General features: G+C 37.9%; 1 protein-coding gene and 1 pseudogene across 1 annotated transcript in view; both read right to left on the bottom strand.

The window, feature by feature from the left end:
• itpr2 (inositol 1,4,5-trisphosphate receptor, type 2) overlaps positions 1–5,366 on the bottom strand; it is a 104,368-nt gene extending 99,002 nt beyond the window's left edge. The window contains exon 1 of the mRNA XM_051134464.1: positions 4,949–5,366. Within this exon, the coding sequence (XP_050990421.1) occupies positions 4,949–5,040 (92 nt within the window). The 5' untranslated portion in view covers positions 5,041–5,366. The remainder of the gene's footprint in view (positions 1–4,948) is intronic.
• Positions 5,367–9,758: 4,392 nt separating this feature from the next.
• Positions 9,759–14,858, bottom strand: LOC127181118 (uncharacterized; annotated as a pseudogene).
• Between the last annotated feature and the right edge of the window lie 5,174 nt (positions 14,859–20,032).

The following is a 20,032-nucleotide window of genomic DNA, read 5'->3' as shown; positions in this document are numbered from 1 at the left end:
AATCTTCAAAGACACAACGAAGTACAACGAGTTAACCATGAACCAAATGCAAGCCTGGTCGGCAGTGTTCAAACATACTAATTATAGCTCCATTAGTTGATGACATGAGGTGAAGGAGTTAGACCTTGTCTAACGCAAAAACAATCACTCTTAGCTTGCGACAAGTTAAGCATGTTAGAACAAATTCTATTCTTTCACTCAGCCCAGATGATGATTTGTATTTCACAGCTACTACATTTGTGACTCTGGACCACTAAACCAGTTTTAAGTCACATGGTTTTATTTGTAGAAATAGCCAAAAATGCACTGTATGGGTCAAAATGATCAATTTTTCTTTTATGGCAAAATCATTAGGATATTAAGTAAAGATTATGTTCCATGAAGATATTTTGTGAATTTCCCACTGTAAATACATCAAAACTTAATTTTTGTTTAATTAAATTTTTATTTTGATTTTTTTGCACCATCAGATTCCAGATTTTCAAACAGTTGTATATCAGCCAAATATTGTCCTATCCTAACAAATCATACATCAGATGATGTATAAATCTTAATTTAAAAAAAATGACCCTTATGACTGGTTTTGTGGTCCAGGGTCACATTTGCTTTCATGGCCATGAACTGATTCAGTACAGAGAATGAACTATGTGACCACCCATATTACTGCCCTTTTAACCAAACCACTCTCAGACTATGGCCATAAATGTTTATTATGCTGAATTTCAACCAATCAAGCCTCTTATCAGTCTTTTTCCTCTACAGGGTTCTGCATTACAACAAGTCCTTAGTCCCTAAACAAAGACAACCCCATTTAACTTCCATTATATCTCTACAAACCCATGACAGCCTCTGGGAAATAATCCAAGAACGCCTTGTTTAGGATCAGAAGAAAAGCTTTGACAATGTTCGGAATAGAGAGCGAGCGAGCGTAGTACTAAACATACACAGTATACACTGTGCCTACTAAGTTTGCAAAATATTAAGAAATAGGCATTGTGCAAACTTAAAAACATGTTTTTTGTCTCATGTCTTCAAATCAAATTGTGTTACACTTTATTCATTAACTGGAAAGTTAAGTCAAGCACATTGTGGGAAGCAGTCCTCCGATAGAGTGCAAAAGTGCACTTTTTCATCGGCCTTGGTTCCAGAAGTATTTCTGGACAGGGAAGAGAAGAAATTGTTGAATAAAACTGTTAGTTTTCTTGTAGCTTCATAAAATTACAGTTGAACCAACTGATGTCAAATGGACTATTTTAATGTTGTCCTTACTACATTTCTGGGCCTTGAACGTGGTAGTTGCATTGCTGCCTATGCAGGGTCAGAAAGCTTTTGGATTTCATCAAAAATATCTTAACTTGTGTTCTGAAGATGAATGAAGGTCTTACGGGTTTGGAACGACATGAGGGTGAGTAATTAATGACTTTAATGAATTTTCATTTTTACTGAACTATCCCTTTAAAATATAAGTGGAAATAATACAGGCTGGCTTCAACAAAAGCATGTACCATTCATTTAATGACCCTAGCTCACATTAGTTCTGTCTTTAAAGAGATAGTTTTCAAAAATAAAAATTCTGACATCATTTACTCATCCTCAAGTTGTTCTAAATCTTTATGAGTTTCTTTCTTTCTTCTGCTGTTTGGTTACCAACATTCTTTAAAATATCTTCTTTTGTGTGCAACAGCAGAACGAAACTCATACAGGTTTGAAACAACTTGAGGGTGAACAAACAATAACAGAATCTACATTTTTGGGTGAACTATCCCTTTACTGGTTTATAAGTTAAAAAACCTTTTGGAAAGGTACTAATATGTACACTTCAGGAAATAATTTGTACCTTTAAGGAACTTAAATGAACCCTATTTAGGGGTAAACAAGGTAATGAAAGTGCAGTAAACACATATGTGACCCTGGACCACAAATCCATTTAGAATGGTCAATTTTTTTTAAATTGAGATTCATGCATTATCAATAAATGAGCTTTCCATTGATGGTTTGTTGATAGGACAATATTTGGCTGAGATAGAACTATTTGAAAATCTGAGGGTGCGAAAAAATCTAAATATTGAGAAAATCACCTTTAAAGTTGTCCAAATGAAGTTCTTAGCAATGCATATTACTAAGCAAAAATTACATTTTGATATATTTACAGTGGGAAACATGGATCTGTATGGAACATGATCTTTACTTAATATCCTAATGATTTTTGGCATATAAGGAAAATTAATAATTTTGACCCTTACAGTGTGTTTTTGCCTATTGCTACAAATACACCCATGCTACTTAGGACTGGTTTTGTGGTCCACGGTCACATATATACTGCAGAGACAGTAAGAGTAGCATGTTAATATTCTATACTCAGCATTCTCTGCCTGTCTGTCTCTAAATATGGAAAAACTTAACCGGACAAACATACTGCAAATGTAACAAAAGACCCAGAAAAAACTGGAACGTCAACTATGCACTACAACACTGGGACATGAAGTGTGACAGCTCCCTTTGACACAAGGTCTGCTCATACATAACGTCACGGTTCCAGTACAAATGCACATTACTGCCAGCATTATGTTTCTAAACAAAACCTCAGCGCTTACTTTTGAATCATAGTAAGAAGTTAAAAAACCACACATTAAGTTTTACAACTGCTGAAACTCCAAAACAGCTGTGTCATGAATTGTGAAAAACAACTGAGAAATGATCGCTCCTGCAATCCTTTTGATGGCATGCCGCAAACTTTTAACGCTATAACATTTAAGCAAAGAGAAACTGTAGATATTGTGACCGCAGCATTCTAAATGCCAGCGTGCACTGGCGCGCTATTTGTTCTGCACCTTAATTGCTTGATGAGTCATTGCACAACAATGCAAAAGTGATTCAGCGCGACCTGAAATGGAGCTGGGCGTTTTACCTCCATGTGGTTATATTCATAGTCTTTCATAAGACTTTCAAGCGGATATGTTCCTACATGACCATTTGAAAATCAAAGGTACTTCTGTTACACAGTGCAATCATAAAAATTCAGTTTGATTTAAAAGAAATAGGTAACCCCAAAATTTTAATTTGCTAAATTACATCTCTTTCTCACCAATGGATCCTCTGCAGTGAATGGATGCCGTCAGAAGGAGAGTTCAAACAGGAGAGTTTCTTTTAAGCATGCAGCTTTTCACTTCATAAAACTCTGACTGACTGACCAAAAGCATGGTTTACTTGGATTATTGCAATGTTTTTATCAACTGTATAAACTCTCATTCTGACGGCACCCATTTACTGCAGAGGATCCATTGGTGAGCAAGTGATTTAATGCTAAATTTCTCCAAATCTGTTCATCTACATCTTGGAGTAAGGGGAGTAAGTACATTTTCAGCAATTTTGTTTTCATTTTCTTTAATAATTAAAAGTGCGCTAAGTAAATTTTTTTCTGCATCTAGCTGGATCTCCATGCCTGCAGTATATATATAATGTGTTTGTTGTTATAATGTTTTGTGTACTATACTTCATAAGATGACCATCTGAAAGAGTTCTATAGTGTTTTCACGACACGTCATCAATCGGCCATACTGCCGGCACTGAACGTATGCCACTGAACCGAACGAAACTAGCATATTTTGCTGATTATTGCTGCAGAAAATGATCAATTATCACGTTTTGGGCTGTACTATATGTTCGGACCGGGCAAAACATCTGGAGTACTATAGACTGCCAAAAGTTATAACAAATAAAGGAGAAGAGTGCAAAAAACTTGTTTGTGGTCGGCCAAACTAAACCAGGATTTCCAATGCAAGAATCTTGCCAACATTCATGTTTGTTCTTATCATTTCCATTCTAATATCTTAAATAATACAGCTCGTATATATCTTTACCACCTATTAACTTTAACTTTGTCAAAATATTGCACCCTTACGAAGTCCTTTACTATGTGACTTTGCAGCTTCCACACCTTTTTCCATGGTTTGGACAGCATAAATTAGCAGAACAACATATTCAGTAGGACATTAAATGGGTCCTATTATGCTCTTTTTCAAATCTTGATTTTGTTTTGGGGGTGTACTTGAACACGCTCTCATGCTTGGTGGTCGAAAAACGCATTATTTTTCACATAATTTACATTATTACAATACCTTTCTCCCAGCCTGGCACAAATAGCTCAATTAGTTCTGGGTTTAATGAAGGCCAGCCTTCCGAAAAAAGGAAATGTGTTATGATTGGTTAGCTGTCCCAGTGCATTGCGATTTGGCGAACAGCTTAGAGGGTGTTTCAGTACTGCCATGCCCCTTGTCAAAGCAGCTAGTGCAAACTAGATTAACTGTGAATCTTACGTCTTAAATATGGACGTCCCCTTTAACCGTGCAATCCATGCTGTTGTTTACATCCAAGTATCGCCAATATGGCCGCGCATCCAGGTACCTGACCAAATCGGGATGTAAGCGCAAACCCTCTGTTACTCTTTTTGGGATTATTAGTAGTTAATCAACCAATTGCATGATACAGCAGGTCACGTGATATCAAAAATGCCATCGCCCATTGTGGTGACCCGCTCCATGTAAATTAAATCTGCTTTTTTTTAGAATACTAATATGTCTGGAGTCTTTATTTGATATGATGTAAATACCAACCGTGATATTTTCCCCCCAAAAAACCCTATACAGTTGTATTGGTGTTATTGTGTATATTAACTTTGCATTCCTGTTAAATAATTTGCATGCCCCTGAAGCAATGCTGTCACATTGCACCTCTGGCCTATAGTATGTGCTCAAATCACTTCCTACTTCCACTCAACAAACTTCATCTGACATGAGGAGGTCAAAAAAATGTACGTGAAATTGTACTGCATGTTTACTATTGTAATATGCATTTTGGGCGACATAATCACATCAGTGTATCTGAATGAAATGTCTAACTGCCATGTTTATTTACGTACAGTGTATTTAACAGAGAGAGATCAACTTACCCTAAAGTGCTGATAAATCCATTGACAGTTCCCTCCGCGTACAGAGACACGATATCCCCAATGTGAAGGAAACTGGACCTGAGTTCCGACATATCTGCAAATGTTTCAGTAGTTTTCTAATAGTTCAGTCGCTCTGATACAGCGCAATGTGTCCAGTCGAGTCAGTGTCTCAAGCCACTTGTTTCTTCGCTTTGACAGGAACACATTTTAATCCCGCCGTCCGGAGAACAGATGTGCTGAGCCTGTGACTTTTGAGTTGTGATCCCTCTAACTGTCGCGTTTCTTCATGTTTTCAACTTCTTCCTGTGAGACAAACGAGGCTTTTTCTCACCAATATGCCACTCGAGTGGGAGGAGACTCGCTCTCTGTCCCGTGAAATCAAGGAAGTGATGCTGTCTGTCTTAAATGTTGTGGTATGCAACTCAAAAAGTGAGAATGCAACTTGTCTGTTTGCGCATTTGCGCAGTCGTGCTTGCACTTGCGTCGGTGGTGCACAATTATTCCGGAAGTTTGTTGTCAAACTTTTTTTTTTAATTATTATTATTATTTTATTTTATGAATGTTTAAACAGTGCTGTGACATTTTAGCTGTAATGTAATGTCAATACTGTAATGTAAAACATTTTAATATTCTTATTCAATATAATATCCAGTTGTTTGCTTCTTTTTTAATTATGCATGTGCAATTATACATTTAACTAAATAAATAAATAAAAACTTGACTTTAGAAACCATTCTGCTTTCGTTATATATAATTGCTTCAGTTTTAAATGTTTAACAAATCCGATAAAATAGCCTTAACGTGGTCATAAATGTTCGTGGTCTATTGATATTTTTTAAAAATGTATTTGAAAAAAATCTATTTGAAAAATTAAAAAATTGTTTGTCTGATAAAGCAAAATAAGGTTGCTAACTTTGAAACCTAAATAGCCTTGTCAGTGTCTTTACATAATCTTTAGATCACCTTTGTGTGATCACAGAAACAGCTGTTTGCTTATCAGACATGAGCAAAGTCTTTATTTGTAACTTCTCGTGTACCCAAGAATAATGAGGGAACTTACTGATTAATGGTAGTTAAAATAATATTGCTGATTAATGGATCTATTTATTATTTATTTATAGAGGTATTTTGTTGAATAAACATAATTAATAGCACAATGTGTAATATATACCACTTCTATATTTTCACCTTATGCTTTATATATTTATATGCACATTATATCTTCTTTCTTGAGCTCTTGACCTCATGTTTGGTTAAACTCGCCTGCACTGCCATCTAGTGTCATAAGAATGAAATGATAAAAATAAAGCCACATTGTCACATGGTTGGTTTCATAATGTAACGTATTCAACTTCGCAGTTTATTAGTTTTTGTGACCTCAGGAAGACTTTAAAAAATAATCTCGCCGTGTACGGTTTATACACAGAAAGAGTTTTTTATTATTATTACTATACAACATAAATAATATATGTACAGTTGTTATATACAAGTAGGCTGTGTGTAGAGGAGGATGAGAAGTGCAGAGTTGTGGGTCTGTTCAGGTAGTATAAAGAAAACAGACATAGAATATAAAAATATAATAGTAAAAATTAATTGTTTTGCAAATATTGTTTGATTAGTGTCCATCAAATTTATACTTTTTGTCTTTCTTTTTTTCTTGATTGTGGATTTTCATGTTTAGTGGCTGCAATGTGCAGTTTTACAGTGATGCACAAGATGGTGCTAATCACAAGCATTTCATAGAAAGATGTAAATACCCTGATTATCAATACATTTTCGGGGAAAAAAATCAAATTAAATGCTCCGTATTTATTTTCTGCATATCATATATGTACATATCTGTCCATATTTATTGCTAGAAAATATTTACATTTAAATTATTTTTTAATACAGACTCATGCACGCCTTCAATTTTATTTTCATCTCCTACAGAGGGTGGTGTTGCTTTTAAGATATTGTCTTGTATTGGTCTCGCACGGTATTGCAGTGAATGAATGCACCTTTTTCTTCGCGTAACATTTTATGGATCTGGCTTCCGGTCTCATCGGCGTCCAGCTATGTTTAACTAAACAAAACAGCTAATTTTGCTGCTTGATATTGCAAATTGGTGTGTTTTACCATGTTATTTTAATGTATTATCTTAATTATAAACACACTGGTTTGTAGTGCAAACAGTTTTACCGTTTACTGAACGTTACTGAATTGTTATTCTTCTCATTCTTCTCATTTCCCTATAGCGGCTAATGAACCGGAAGTCTCACCCATAGGTTTACTTCCACGTTGGAGAAAAAGGTGGATAGATAATAAAATGTAATAATCCTTACATAAAATCAGCATAAATCTATGGTATGTCAGCATTTATATACTGTAAAAATACTTATGAGGTCCTACAATATAAACCTACAGTAAACACGTACCTGTGAGGGCATTTGAGGTGATAAGGTCATTTGAAAGGCTTACAAATGGGCCAAATCATGTTTAAATCATGTTTTGATGCTGGAGCATAGATGTAAGTTAGACAAGAATTGAGCGATTGAGGTGTTGTATTGCTGGATGTAATAATGAACGTAGTGGTCGTCATTTACTCCCGACATCTGAGCAGCTGAAGATGCAGTGGATTACATTTGTTTGTGAAGGGAATGCGCCTCCCGATCTACATATATCCGACTGTGTTTGCGCAAATCATTCGTGATCCAGCTTCACTTACAGCAGAAGTGAGTATGAGGGTCTTTTTATGAATCTTTGCGATTGCCTTTCCTAATAACGTGCTAGTTAGCAAGTTCAGCGGCTAAACACAGCCTTGACCAAAATGGGATGATTTTTGCAGAGCTGAATTTGGGATGGTAAAAAGGGTGTTGTTTTACACTACCATTGAGAATTTTTAACCAAAGTACATTATAGACTTTTCATTAAGACCCTAAAGAGTCATATCAACTTGGAAAATGGGCATCCGATGACCCCTTCAAAGGAGAAGTCAACTTCCAAAACAAAGATTCACATATAATGTACTCACCCCATTGCCATCCAAGATGTTTATGTCTTTCTTTTTTCAGTCGTAAAGAAATTATGTTTTTTGAGGAAAACATTTCAGCATTTTTCTCCATATAATGGACTGCTATGGTGCCCCGATTTTAAACTTCCAAAATGTAGTTTAAATGCAGCTTCAAACAATCCCAAATGCGTTTGCAAATGATCCCAGCCGAGGAAGAAGATAAGACTATCTAGCGAAACGATCGGTTATTTTAATAAAAATAATGCAATTTAAATACATTTTAATCTCAAACGCTCATCTTGCCTTTTTCTCCATGAACTCTGTGTATTCTGACTCAAGACAGTTAGGGTATGTTGAAAAACTCCAATTGTATTTTCTCCCTCAACTTCAAAAATAATTTCAAAATCATCCTACATCACTGCAGAAGTTCCGACCCAGTCTTTGCAACGTGAACATGCAAAGAAGATGAAACACCCTTAACAAAAAAGGTAAAACAGCGATTATAGGACGATTTCGAAGCTGAGGGAGAACATGGGATGGGAGTTTTTCGACATACCCTAACTGTCATGAACAGGAACAAAAACAGTCCAAGCAGAGTAAGACAAGACGAGCGTTTGACATTAAAAAGTATATAAATTGTATTATTTTATGAAAATAACCAATCGTTTCGCTAGATAAGACCCTTCATCCTCGACTGGGATCGTTTACAGTCGCATTTCGAAGCAGCATTTAAATTGCATTTTGGAAGTTCACCATATCACTATATCAGTCCATTATAAGGAGAAAAATGCAGAAATGTTTTCCTCAAAAAACATAATTTCTTTACGACTGCAGAAAGAAAGACATGAACATCGTGGATGACAAGGGGGTGAGTAAATTATTTGTAAGTTGTTGTTCTGGAAGTGGAGTTCTCCTTTAAATGTTATTTTTATCTGGTGGTGGTGTTGCTTTTAAGATATTGTCTTGTATCCAGTTTCTGTCTGGCCAAAAAACGGGCCGAATCTGCACGCCCTGCTGTGGCAAAATTTTGACCGGTTGATGAAAAACAAGTGGATTCTACACATTTAAACAATTCAGACCAGTTATCTAGATTAGTTATGGAACAGATAAAATACACATAATAATTTATTAAATCAGTTATCATTTTGACTTAACCTTCTCTTTATTTAAAGGCAGAAATGTGAGGTTTATCTTTGTATGAAACTTTTTCACAGCTTTATTTGAAAATGTACCTTTGATATTTGAACATGCTATTAGTTAAACTGTTGTCAATCATGTTGTAATTTTAAATCCGGACATCATTGGTAGGCTACTGTTGTTGTTTTAGTGATTATGCAAACAAAAAGTCATTTTATTTGTTGTTTGTTGATTTTAAATATAATACCTGGTGAAGTCATTTATGTGTCAGTACTTTTTAAACATTTCCAGTACATTTTAACAATACCATGATAACACTGATAACCGTGATAATTTAGGTCACTATAATTGTGATCAGGAATTGTCATACCGTTACATCCCTAGTATGATTCATATAAATATTCTTCTCCCAATACATTTTGCATCTGAAAGGGCAACTCCTACAAATGCATATGCAGATAAGGTCAGTATAGCAAAAATAACTGTGTCCACACCTTTTCAGTGCTAATTTTTCACTGCATACCTTTATTAAACTCTGAAAGTAGATTTTTTGATGTCAAAAGAGTAATAGCAAAGCAATTTTAATAACACAGAACACATCTCAATGTAAACAGAATATCTGAATTTTGTAGTCAAGACAATTAATCAAGCAAGAGATTCATTGAATATTAGTACCTCAGCACTGTGCAAAAATAAGCATTTTCAAAAAAAAAAAAAAGTTAAGCAGTGAAACATTTCTTAGTTATTTCAGCATTTGACCCTGGCTTTCCACAAAGGGTACAAGCACCTCCATTACAGCGATAGAGGGGAATGCGACTAGTAATCTCCTTAAGTTTCTCTTTCAGTTCATTTTGTCTGTTTTGATCGTGAATCCAGATGTTTTTGAAAGCAAAAGCTTTAGTTCCCTGGTATGCTTTTAATTTATTAAGCCCTTCTATAATGTTGTACGTGTTTTTTTGCATTGAGACAGGTGTCTATACAGGGAGAGTTTAAGGTGTAGAAAACCACACAACCATCCTTTCTTTTATTCAACAAGCGTGTCAAGGGTGAATTATTTGGAGGATTCATAAGTAAAAACTCTGAATGAGCAGGGTTTGGCTTTTTCTGAACTCCTGCAGCAATGAGCTCTTTGCCTTCGTAAACTGGGTTTTCATCAGCCTTTATGATATTTTTCACATTTTCTTTTTCCAGTTCTTCATTTAGGAAGTTGGATGTCGATGGTATGAAACCTTTCCCACACTGATTCATTGGGACATTGATGGCTACTGCCGAATTGTCCTATTTCATAACTAAAAAAGACACAAATTATCACCAATTACATATATTGAAAACAGAGGTACTCATCAAACATGTGTGCTGGAAAAGTGTGAATGAGTGCAAATAGATGTTTTATCTCTTCTTGTATTTAGATTGAAAACAACAATAATAATAAATTAAACTGAAAGCAATATGAAGAGTTGATCAAAACCCTCTAAAAACCCTCTAAAAGCCACCTCGGGCAAAAATGAGATAACCATACTCAGTGAATGCTCTCGACACATAGTGTACGTCTATGAAATACTTTTACTTCAAACTCACATCAGAAGTACCGGTACTTAGGTAGAAACCTATACATAGGAGCCTGATAAAAATGCTTATTTTAAATAAAAATGTCAGATGGACTTAGAGGCTTTTGCATTTGAACTCTTGCAATCAGAGAGCACTAAAAACAAATGTTTCATCCAACATCTACTACAATAATATGAAAACTTACTTCTGACGAAAAAAGTCTGTAATTTTGGCAAGAGTATTTTGGTCCACCTCATTATCCCCACTTTGAGTGCAAAGAGGAAGCAGAGAGACCAGGAAAAGGGCCCTTGACAGCACAGTGAAAACCTAAAGTGATCAAAAAAGCAAAATCATTTCATCCGTTTAGCATATTATTGTGTTAACGCCACACCAAACCTCTGCAGTGTTATGACCAGTTCAAACTTCTGTTCAAAAGGAGACACTGACAAATGAAAGATGAGATAATCTAAAGAACTAGATGAAAATAAAAAACAGTATGGTTTCTTACCATGATGTCCATTGTGGATTATATAGCAGATACTTTGCTCTCAAAAATGATGTAAAATCTCTTGTGAGAGCAGAGATGATAAATGAATTTATTCAGATTCTAGACCAGCCCTTTTAAAAGCCAATGCTGGATAAAAATATATACTGTTTTTTGACTCCCATTAATGACGATAAAGGTAGGTTTGATGAGTCATTATTATTTAACAGTTTTTAGATAAAAATGACACTCACATATAGTGAGAAGTTTGTGTAAAACATGCATAAAAATTATATTTAGTGTTTGGGTGAATCAATGAAGAAAGACAAATTATGACATGAGTAATTATGAGATAAAAGGTTGAAATTATGACTGTAAAAGTCATAATTATAAGATAAATCATAATTACGAGACCTAACGAGAATGATAAACAGGACATTCTAAAACGTCATGTCACAAAACAGCAGGTTACTAAAACTAATAAAGTAAATAATGTACACAATGTAACAGTGAAAATGCAACCTATTTACATAATTCATGTACCAGTGCATGATGGGAACACCAGTAACATAAAGTTGAGCAGGTTTTACTTAATTTTGGTTGCTATACCCCCAAGGTTTCACATTAGACATAAGGTTAAAAAAGTATCATTTGAACATAAATGATATTTTTGATATATTTTTTTCCCAAAGTATTTACTTCACCAAAGAATAATTTTTTATCAGTGTATACACTTGTTATTGATAGCCAGAGGGTTTGATTTGTTAAACCAATACTACACCATCAAATTGGCCATTGAATTATTAGAAAATCATGCACACCCATAAAAACTCTTTTTTTTTAGTATTTTTCTTTGAAGCTAGAAAATGCCACCATGTTTAAAAAAAAAAAAAAAAAAAAAAATTCTATACAGAAAAAAATAATCAACTATTGTAACTAAAACATTCTCAAGCTTAACGAAGGCAATTTTTTTTAAAAAAATATAATTTTTAGGGGGTTTTTTTAAGTTTTTTTTTAGGTAGGTCTATATAAAGGCTACTACAGAAATAGACTACAGATATTTCATGAAGTAATAAATGTTAAAATAAACACTGCAAAATATTCACTGTATACATTAAAGATGATTCTTATGAAAGTTAATAAGTGATTCAGTCAAGAACAGTGAGTGATTTTCTCCTTTTCTTTTGTTGTTTGATAAATATTTATGACGCGGTCGGCGGCTGCAGGTTTACGCTGCTGTCGCTTTAAGGTCTGACGCACAGATCAAATATTTTGACACATCAGTATTGCTCCAAACTGTTCAGGTTTACTTAAAACAAAACCGATTGTATTTACATGAACAGTCTCTAAGACAAGCATATGTGTAGCAATAACAGAACCTAATAGAAGCGAAAGAGAACTCGGCATTCTCACACTGACTGTGAGTAAAAATGCATCCGAGTCCGTGACAAGTCCAGAGTCGGGTAAAAATTGTACTCGAGACCGGACTCGAGTCCGAGTCCGAGTACCCCAACTCTAGTGGTTATCAGTGTTAAAAGCTACAGTGACACTTTTTCTAAATAAAAATTTGATGTGGACCAATAATTTAATGTAGCAATGATCTGTACATACCATGATGGATGTTGTAGATTTTAGAGAAGATGCGGAGAACTCTTCACTGATGTGTGGAATCTGTTCTATGGCAATTCAAGAGAAGCAAATGAGTCCAATTTATTCCGCTCTTCTGTTAGCCTTGATGCAAAAAAGAACAATAAACTACTTGTAATCTTCAACAGTCATGACTCTTATCAGTGTATTATCTTATCAGTGTCTCAGGTGTCCCCAGAATGTGTCTGTGAAGTTTCAGCACAGCAGGGCCAGGTCTCTCATTCCCTCAAAGCTTAGAATACACAGATCAAGCTGGCAGAAGCTGCCTCATGTATGTCTAAACTTAAAATAACAAATTTGTCATTGCTAAGGAAAAGAACAGCGCTGAACATATAGTGCTCCACCAAGGTTCCCACTGTCTGTGACCATTTTCCAGGACATTTCCAGGACATTTTTATTTTAATTATGGCAGGAATAAAAGACAAGGAGTAATATAAATCTAAAATAATATATTCCTCTCTCAAGAAGTCATTAAAAACATACAGTTTATGGCAAAGACTTAACTATAAAATCAGTTCTTTAATATGAGCTCTTAATTATACATTACAACAAATGATTTTCAAAACAAATTTCAATCCCATAGCAAAATAAACAAAATATATTGGAAGTATTAAACTATTTTATTTACCGATTTAAAAATAAAAATAAATTAAATCAGTTCATTATTTATGCTAACAATAATATTAAAGAAAATATTTTAAAATATTGACATGTTGTAATGGGACTCGACAGACAGCGTGGATAGATCCAAATGCAAGCTTTATTGTACAGATTGTGGTCAAGACAGGCAGAGTCGGACACCAGCAAACAGTAACATCCAAGGGCAAGACAAAAGCGTAATCCAAAACACTGGCAAGGGTCAAGGCAGGCAGCGAAACAATCATAAAACAGGGAAAACAGTCCAAGATCGAAATCCAAGAGAGAAATCCAAAGTAACAAAATAAACAAGGCAAAGAAACAAGGCAAAAACTATGGCAATGAAACAAAACAATGACAATGGAAATAACTACAAGGAAACAAGGCAATGAAACACAAGGAAAACGCTTGGTAGAGTCCGTGTGATGAGTCAGCTGCCTCCCCCCCCCCCCAGTTATCATCATCACCCCGTCCGGTAATCACTGCCCTTCACCAGGCTCCTGACGGGGACCCGTGATATGGCTGCAGGCCAGGATGCCGGGCCGTTTAATCCCCGTTTAATTGGTGCCGTGTGCCGAAGCCGCTGGATGAAGCCGCTGCCCCTCGCGCCACGGACCCGAAGAGGGGAGCGTGTGCGGCCGCTGGACTCCGCCCCTTACCTGGACCCTTCCCTTCCGAACATTGTCCCTCCTTCACGGAACCTCCAGCACAACGAGGACACCAGATCCCCCCGTTTATTTTGGACACTTTATTTTCTCACTTTTGGTTATTTTATTGTTTAAAAAAAGCCTCTCCGAGGCCTGACATCATGCCCACTGTGTCTGTCGTTTGCTTGTCCCGCCACACTGTTGGAGAATGCGGGCAGGGCAGAGCTTAGACAGCACAGTTGGGAAATACCTGATGACGTCATCCCCTCTCGAGTTGGTGAAAACTCGGACCAGGACGGAGAGGCGATTGTGACGGCCTCCCAGCCGCCAAAGGGGTAAGTGATGTTTAATTTATTACCACTTACCCTGCAGTTGGTTGAAGCTGTCGACTAAATTCCGGTTTCTCTGTCCCTGGTCTGGTGCGTTGCGAGAGGGACTTGCCCGGAGAGGAACCCCACCCACTCCGACCGCTGGAGCCTGGTTGAGGAAGGTAGCACTCCCGTGTGGGCGGCGTGATACGGCTGTGGGCCAGGATGCCGGGCCGTTTAATCCCCCAGTGGTGCCTTGGTAGAGTCCGTGTGACGAGTCGGCTGCCTCCTCCCCCCTAATTATCATCATCACCCCATCCGGTAATCGCTGCCCTTCACCAGGCTCCCGACGGGGACCCCTGATACGGCTGCGGGACAGGATGCCGGGCCGTTTAATCTCCCATTTAATTGGTGCCGTGTGCCTAGGTGGACGAAGCCGCTGGATGAAGCCGCCGGACCCGAAGAGGGGAGTGTGTGCGGCCGCCGGACTCCGCCCCTTACCTGGAGACATCCCTTCCGAACACTGCCCCTCCTTCACAGAACCCCCAACACGACGAGGACACCAGACCCCCTGTTTATTTTGGACACTTTATTTTCCCCCTTTTGGACACTTTTTGTTATTTTATTGTTTAATAAAAGCCTCTCCAAGGCCTGATGTCACGCCCACTGTGTCTGTCGTTTGCTTGTCCCACCACAGTCCGCATCAGCAAAACAATACTTCACAGGGGTTTGTTTGGCATGGCCCTCTTTATATGCCTGCCAAACAGGAAGTAACCATAGAGGAAGCAGAGGGAGCGGTAACAGACAGTACTAGGTAAGAGCTCCCTCTGCTGGCGTGTCGTTACAGAATCCCCCCTCTAGGAGCGACTCCTGGTGCTCAAAAAAACAACAGTCCTGGAGGGCGGTGGGAACAAGGTGGACCAGGGGGTGGAACGGGGGTCCAGGTCCATGCAGAGGAGGTGGGCCTGGATCGTGGAGTAGTGGCAGATAGTGAAGCACTGGAGGACCTGGGCCATGGAGCAGTGGCAGACAGTGAAACACTGGAGGACCTGGGGCATGGAGCAGTGGCAGACAGTAAAACACTGGAGCAGAAGTCCACCATGTCAGATCCCGTGGAGCCTGGAGCCATGGCGTGGCAGGCATAGCAGGGAGCCATGGCGGGGCAGGAAGCCCCGGTGGAGCTGGCGATCAACATAGCAGAGTAAACAGGAGCAAAGATCCCCACAATGGAACAGATAAGTCAGATGATTTCCATGGTGAAGCAGATGACCACCACAGCCGAGCAGAGGAGAGTAGGAGTCCCCACAACAGAGCAGAGAGTTTAGGGGTAGCCCCTTTGAACGTGGCTGGACAGGTAGAGGGTATGGGACTGGCCTTCTTGGCCAGAACAGGACAGGTCGAAAGTTCATGATTGGCCTCCTTGGCCGTTACATGGCAGGCAGACAGTTCAAAAGTGGCCTTCATGGCTGGTTTGGGATAGGAAGCTGCCACCTCTGGGCATTCTGCAGCAGGAGCTGCAACCTCTGGAAGCACTGGCGTGAATTTGTGGACCGGGGAGGCCTCTCTCAGAGGCCTCTCTCAGACACAGCTCTAAGACACACTCAAAATGGTGACCGCCATTACAGGCAGCACAGTAGACAGTGGGATGCCTGCCGGGATTAAGGGTGTGGAGGCTGTGGGGTTAGAGAGCGCCAAGACTGCGTGGCTTGGGAGTAAGGGCACTGCGTGGCTTGGGAGCATGGGCTCTGGGAGATGAGACGATACCTGGCGAGGCTTTGGAAGGACGGCTGAGACATGACGAGGCTCTGGGAGGCCGGGGACTCAGACGGCTCAGGGATGGCAGACATATGGTGAACTGGCTTAGGGACGGCAGCCATCACAGGTGCAGACTCTGGAAGGGCGGCCATGACAGGTGCAGACTCTGGAACAGATGTGATGAGTGCAGGCTGTGGCTTGGCAGACGTGATAAGTGCAGGCGGTAGCTTGGCAGGCGTGACATGAGCAGGCCCTGGACCGGCAGGCCAGACATGTGCAGGCCCTGGAGCGGCAGGCATGACGTGGGCAGGCTTTGTCTTAGCAGGCTTGGTGTGAGAGGTCTCTGGATTGCTAGACATGACGTGAGCAGGCTTGGCAGGCATGGCGTGAGAGGGCTCTGGCATGATGTTAACAATTCCAGACGTGACAGAAAAATACCCTGGTTTGGCAGAAACTGGGGGATAGCAGGGTTCCTCATCAGCAATCCCCACAGTAAATGCAGAGCCACTCATCCGCAGAGCAAAATCAATATACTGTTCTAGAGACCAGTGAATTTTCCCTCCAGGTAGGCAGGAACGAATGGGATCATTCAGTCCCACTCTAAAAATGTTTTTGAGCACCACATCCTTAAAAGCTACCAAATGGCACAATTCACAAAAGTCCATGACATAATCTTCAATATAACATAAAAAGAGGCGTGATACTGGGTCCATGGTTGATCTGTGTTCCGAAAGCCGCTGGATCTGTGGGTGGCGAAGTATTCTGTAATGGGACTCGACAGACAGCGTGGATAGATCCGAATGCGAGCTTTATTGTACAGATTGTGGTCAAGACAGGCAGGGTCGGACACCAGCAAACAATAACATCAAAGGGCAAGACAAAAGCGTAATCCAAAACACTGGCAAGGGTCAAGGCAGGCAGCAAAACAATCATAAAACAGGGAAAACAGTCCAAGGTCGAAATCCAAGAGAGCAATCCAAAGTAACAAAATAAACAAGGCAAAGAAACAAGGCAAAAACTATAGCAATGAAACAAAACAATGACAATGGAAATAACTACAAGGCAATGAAACACAAGGAAAATGCTTGGTAGAGTCCACATCAGCAAAACAATACTTCGCAGGGGTTTGTTTGGTATGGCCCTCTTTATATGGCTGCCAAACAGGAAGTAACCAAAGAGGAAGCAGAGGGATCGGTGACAGACAGTACTAGGTAAGAGCTCCCTCTGCTGGCATGGCGTTACACATGTATCCTTCAAATATTTTCAGTTAAGTGTTGCTTTAAAAGGGTCAAGTGAAAAATGAGTGGATTCTGACTTAAACTTAAACACCCCTGATTGGCCATTAGAAATCACTGTTCATAGAAATTGATATTCACTGACGTGTTTGAAAGCAGCCACCTATCAGCGAGTATGAATTGACTCTATACTTGGTACTACCTGTACTACAGAAAGACTGGTATTGTTACATTTTTAAAATTTCAGTATCAACGTGGTACAGAAGTATTAATAGCCTACTTTTAACAATAATCAAAATTATTAGGTAAAATTTTTTGAAATACTTCTCTTAAAGTTGAACATTAGATAGAAGGTTTGGAACTGTTCAAACTGTCAAAAGTCAGTATTGATGCACCAATCTTGATTTTTCATGGCTGATTCAGATTTTTTACAAGCAAATTCCAATTTGTTATTTTTTTTAAGCACGAGAACAGGGCAAGGGTGGCAATATTTTTGGCCATGACTGTATAAGAATAATCAGCCTATGTTATACAGTAGTTTAGTTAAATATATTAATATTAAGAGTCTGAAAGTCTTATGTTTATTTGACGGTTATTTCACATTTCTTGTTTGCATGAAGGCTAAATACAAATAAAAAGTGAACATTAATTTATTTGTACCATTTTTTCTAAAATATTATATAGTTTTATAAAAGGAGGTTTCATAGACATGGCCAATTCATTTTTCAGAAGTTTGTATAGACATGTTGTGGGCATTCTTGTCAGTTATTCTGAGGCTTTTTAAAATATTGTTTATATCGATATCAGAATTATATCATATCGACCAAAATGAAGAAATATCGCAATATAAATTTTAGCCATCATGTCCAGCCCTACGATCCATAGAAAGATTCTACATACATGAACAGTTTCTGATCTAATTTCAAAATCTGAAGCAAAAACAGAATGGTCTAACTTTATCTTTGTGAAATTATGCTACATAAAATATCTGCAGGAAACAAAAACAGCACACTGGTTGACTGAGCGCGCAAATTCACTCTATGACAGCAGGTGGTGGAACAGCAGCGATACAGCGTCTGGAACAGAGATCAGCTGAAATAAAACAAAAGAGCTGATTGCTAATCCAACGTTTGGAACAAAAACTGGCTAGTTACGATTTATGGCAGTTTGAACATTTTCTACTACTATCATTATTTATATTGTCTCAGGCTTGGATAAAGGAGAACAAAATTCCTTTTTTTAGTTACAATTTACATTTGGTTGCATATTACAAACTATGTTGTTTCTAATGTGAAATAAAGAAGGAAATTAATTGTTTTTGCAGAAGTGAGATGCTATAGGTGTCACAGCAAGTTTCCATGCACACTATTAGCTTCATCTGTCTTGATGATATTCAGTTTTTATATGTTTCATGTATTGAATGATTTATTACACTGAACTCCAAAGAAGAAACCCACAACTTGCCTCTAAATTTCTAGCACTACCCAACCACAACGTTCACATACTGTGTTTTATTGTGTCCATAGACAGATAAGTGCAAATTAAAGCCTGACAAGAAACCTCTTTCACTGAGAAGGCCCTTTTGCATTTGACAAGATATGCATGTATTATCATATCTGATTCTGAGCAGAACCTTTGTCACGTTTCAAACCATTTTTCAATCCAGAAGTAAGTTTTCCAGTAATGTGACTTACGGTTCATAAGCCGCTGTAGGGAAATAACGAAACAAATAACAAAGCACAGTAAATGGTAATACTGTTTGCACTACAAACCACTGTGTTAATAATTAAGATAAAACATTAAAATAATATGGTAAGACACACCAGTTTGCAATATTAAGCAGCAAAACGAGCTGTTGACACTTGCCTTACTCTAACAGATTCAGCAGTCAAGCACAAAATAGATTCCAAAATCAGTCTTTCTGATCTATTATCTTCACAGTATACCACTATCTACTGTGGTACTATTGTTCAAACAGCATATCAAAGACTAAAACATGGATCCTAGTGTAAAATCCTATGTAACGCAATTTTCAGTTTACCCCAAAGATATTTGTGCTAAATTGTTCATTTTTGTGTAAGTATTTGGTCTTCAAAAGGTACACCAAGGCCTGTTTTTTCATACCGTCATGAGTGTGTGAAGTAAGGTGAAGAAAGTGAGTGTGTGGTGTGTGTTTGGTTAACATTAGGTTTGGATAAACTCGCCTGCACTGCCATCTAGTGTCATTAGGATTAAATAAAATTAAAGTCACATGAATGGTTTTATTTCTTGATCATTACTGATTTTTGTTTTCATAATGTAATCAATTCTCTACAGTCACTAAATGTTAGGAATTTACAAAGAAAATCTATTATGACAGTTTTACATGTGGAAATTGTTAGATGAGATGAAACTAATGATATAAATTCCCATTTTTAAATAAACGTATAAATAAAATATATTTGGGTTCTTTACAGACAAATTTCTGATTTACTTCATCGATGCTTTGAATCCCATTTTTTTTTCTGAGTGCATGAGGTTATAAATGCTATTTATACAAATAATGACTTGAATGCAACTCTCCTATGATGAATGTTTCAATTAATCAAATCATCCAAATGATTTACTGAATTAAATATGTGATTAATTAATTAACTTTTTAGATCATAGTAACCCCTGGGTATTAGGACTTGTATGGCTTAATGTAACATAAATG

Source organism: Labeo rohita, chromosome 18, assembly GCF_022985175.1.
Source record: "Labeo rohita strain BAU-BD-2019 chromosome 18, IGBB_LRoh.1.0, whole genome shotgun sequence".
Lineage (NCBI taxonomy): Eukaryota > Metazoa > Chordata > Actinopteri > Cypriniformes > Cyprinidae > Labeo > Labeo rohita.
This window is presented reverse-complemented; position numbering and strand designations above follow the sequence as displayed.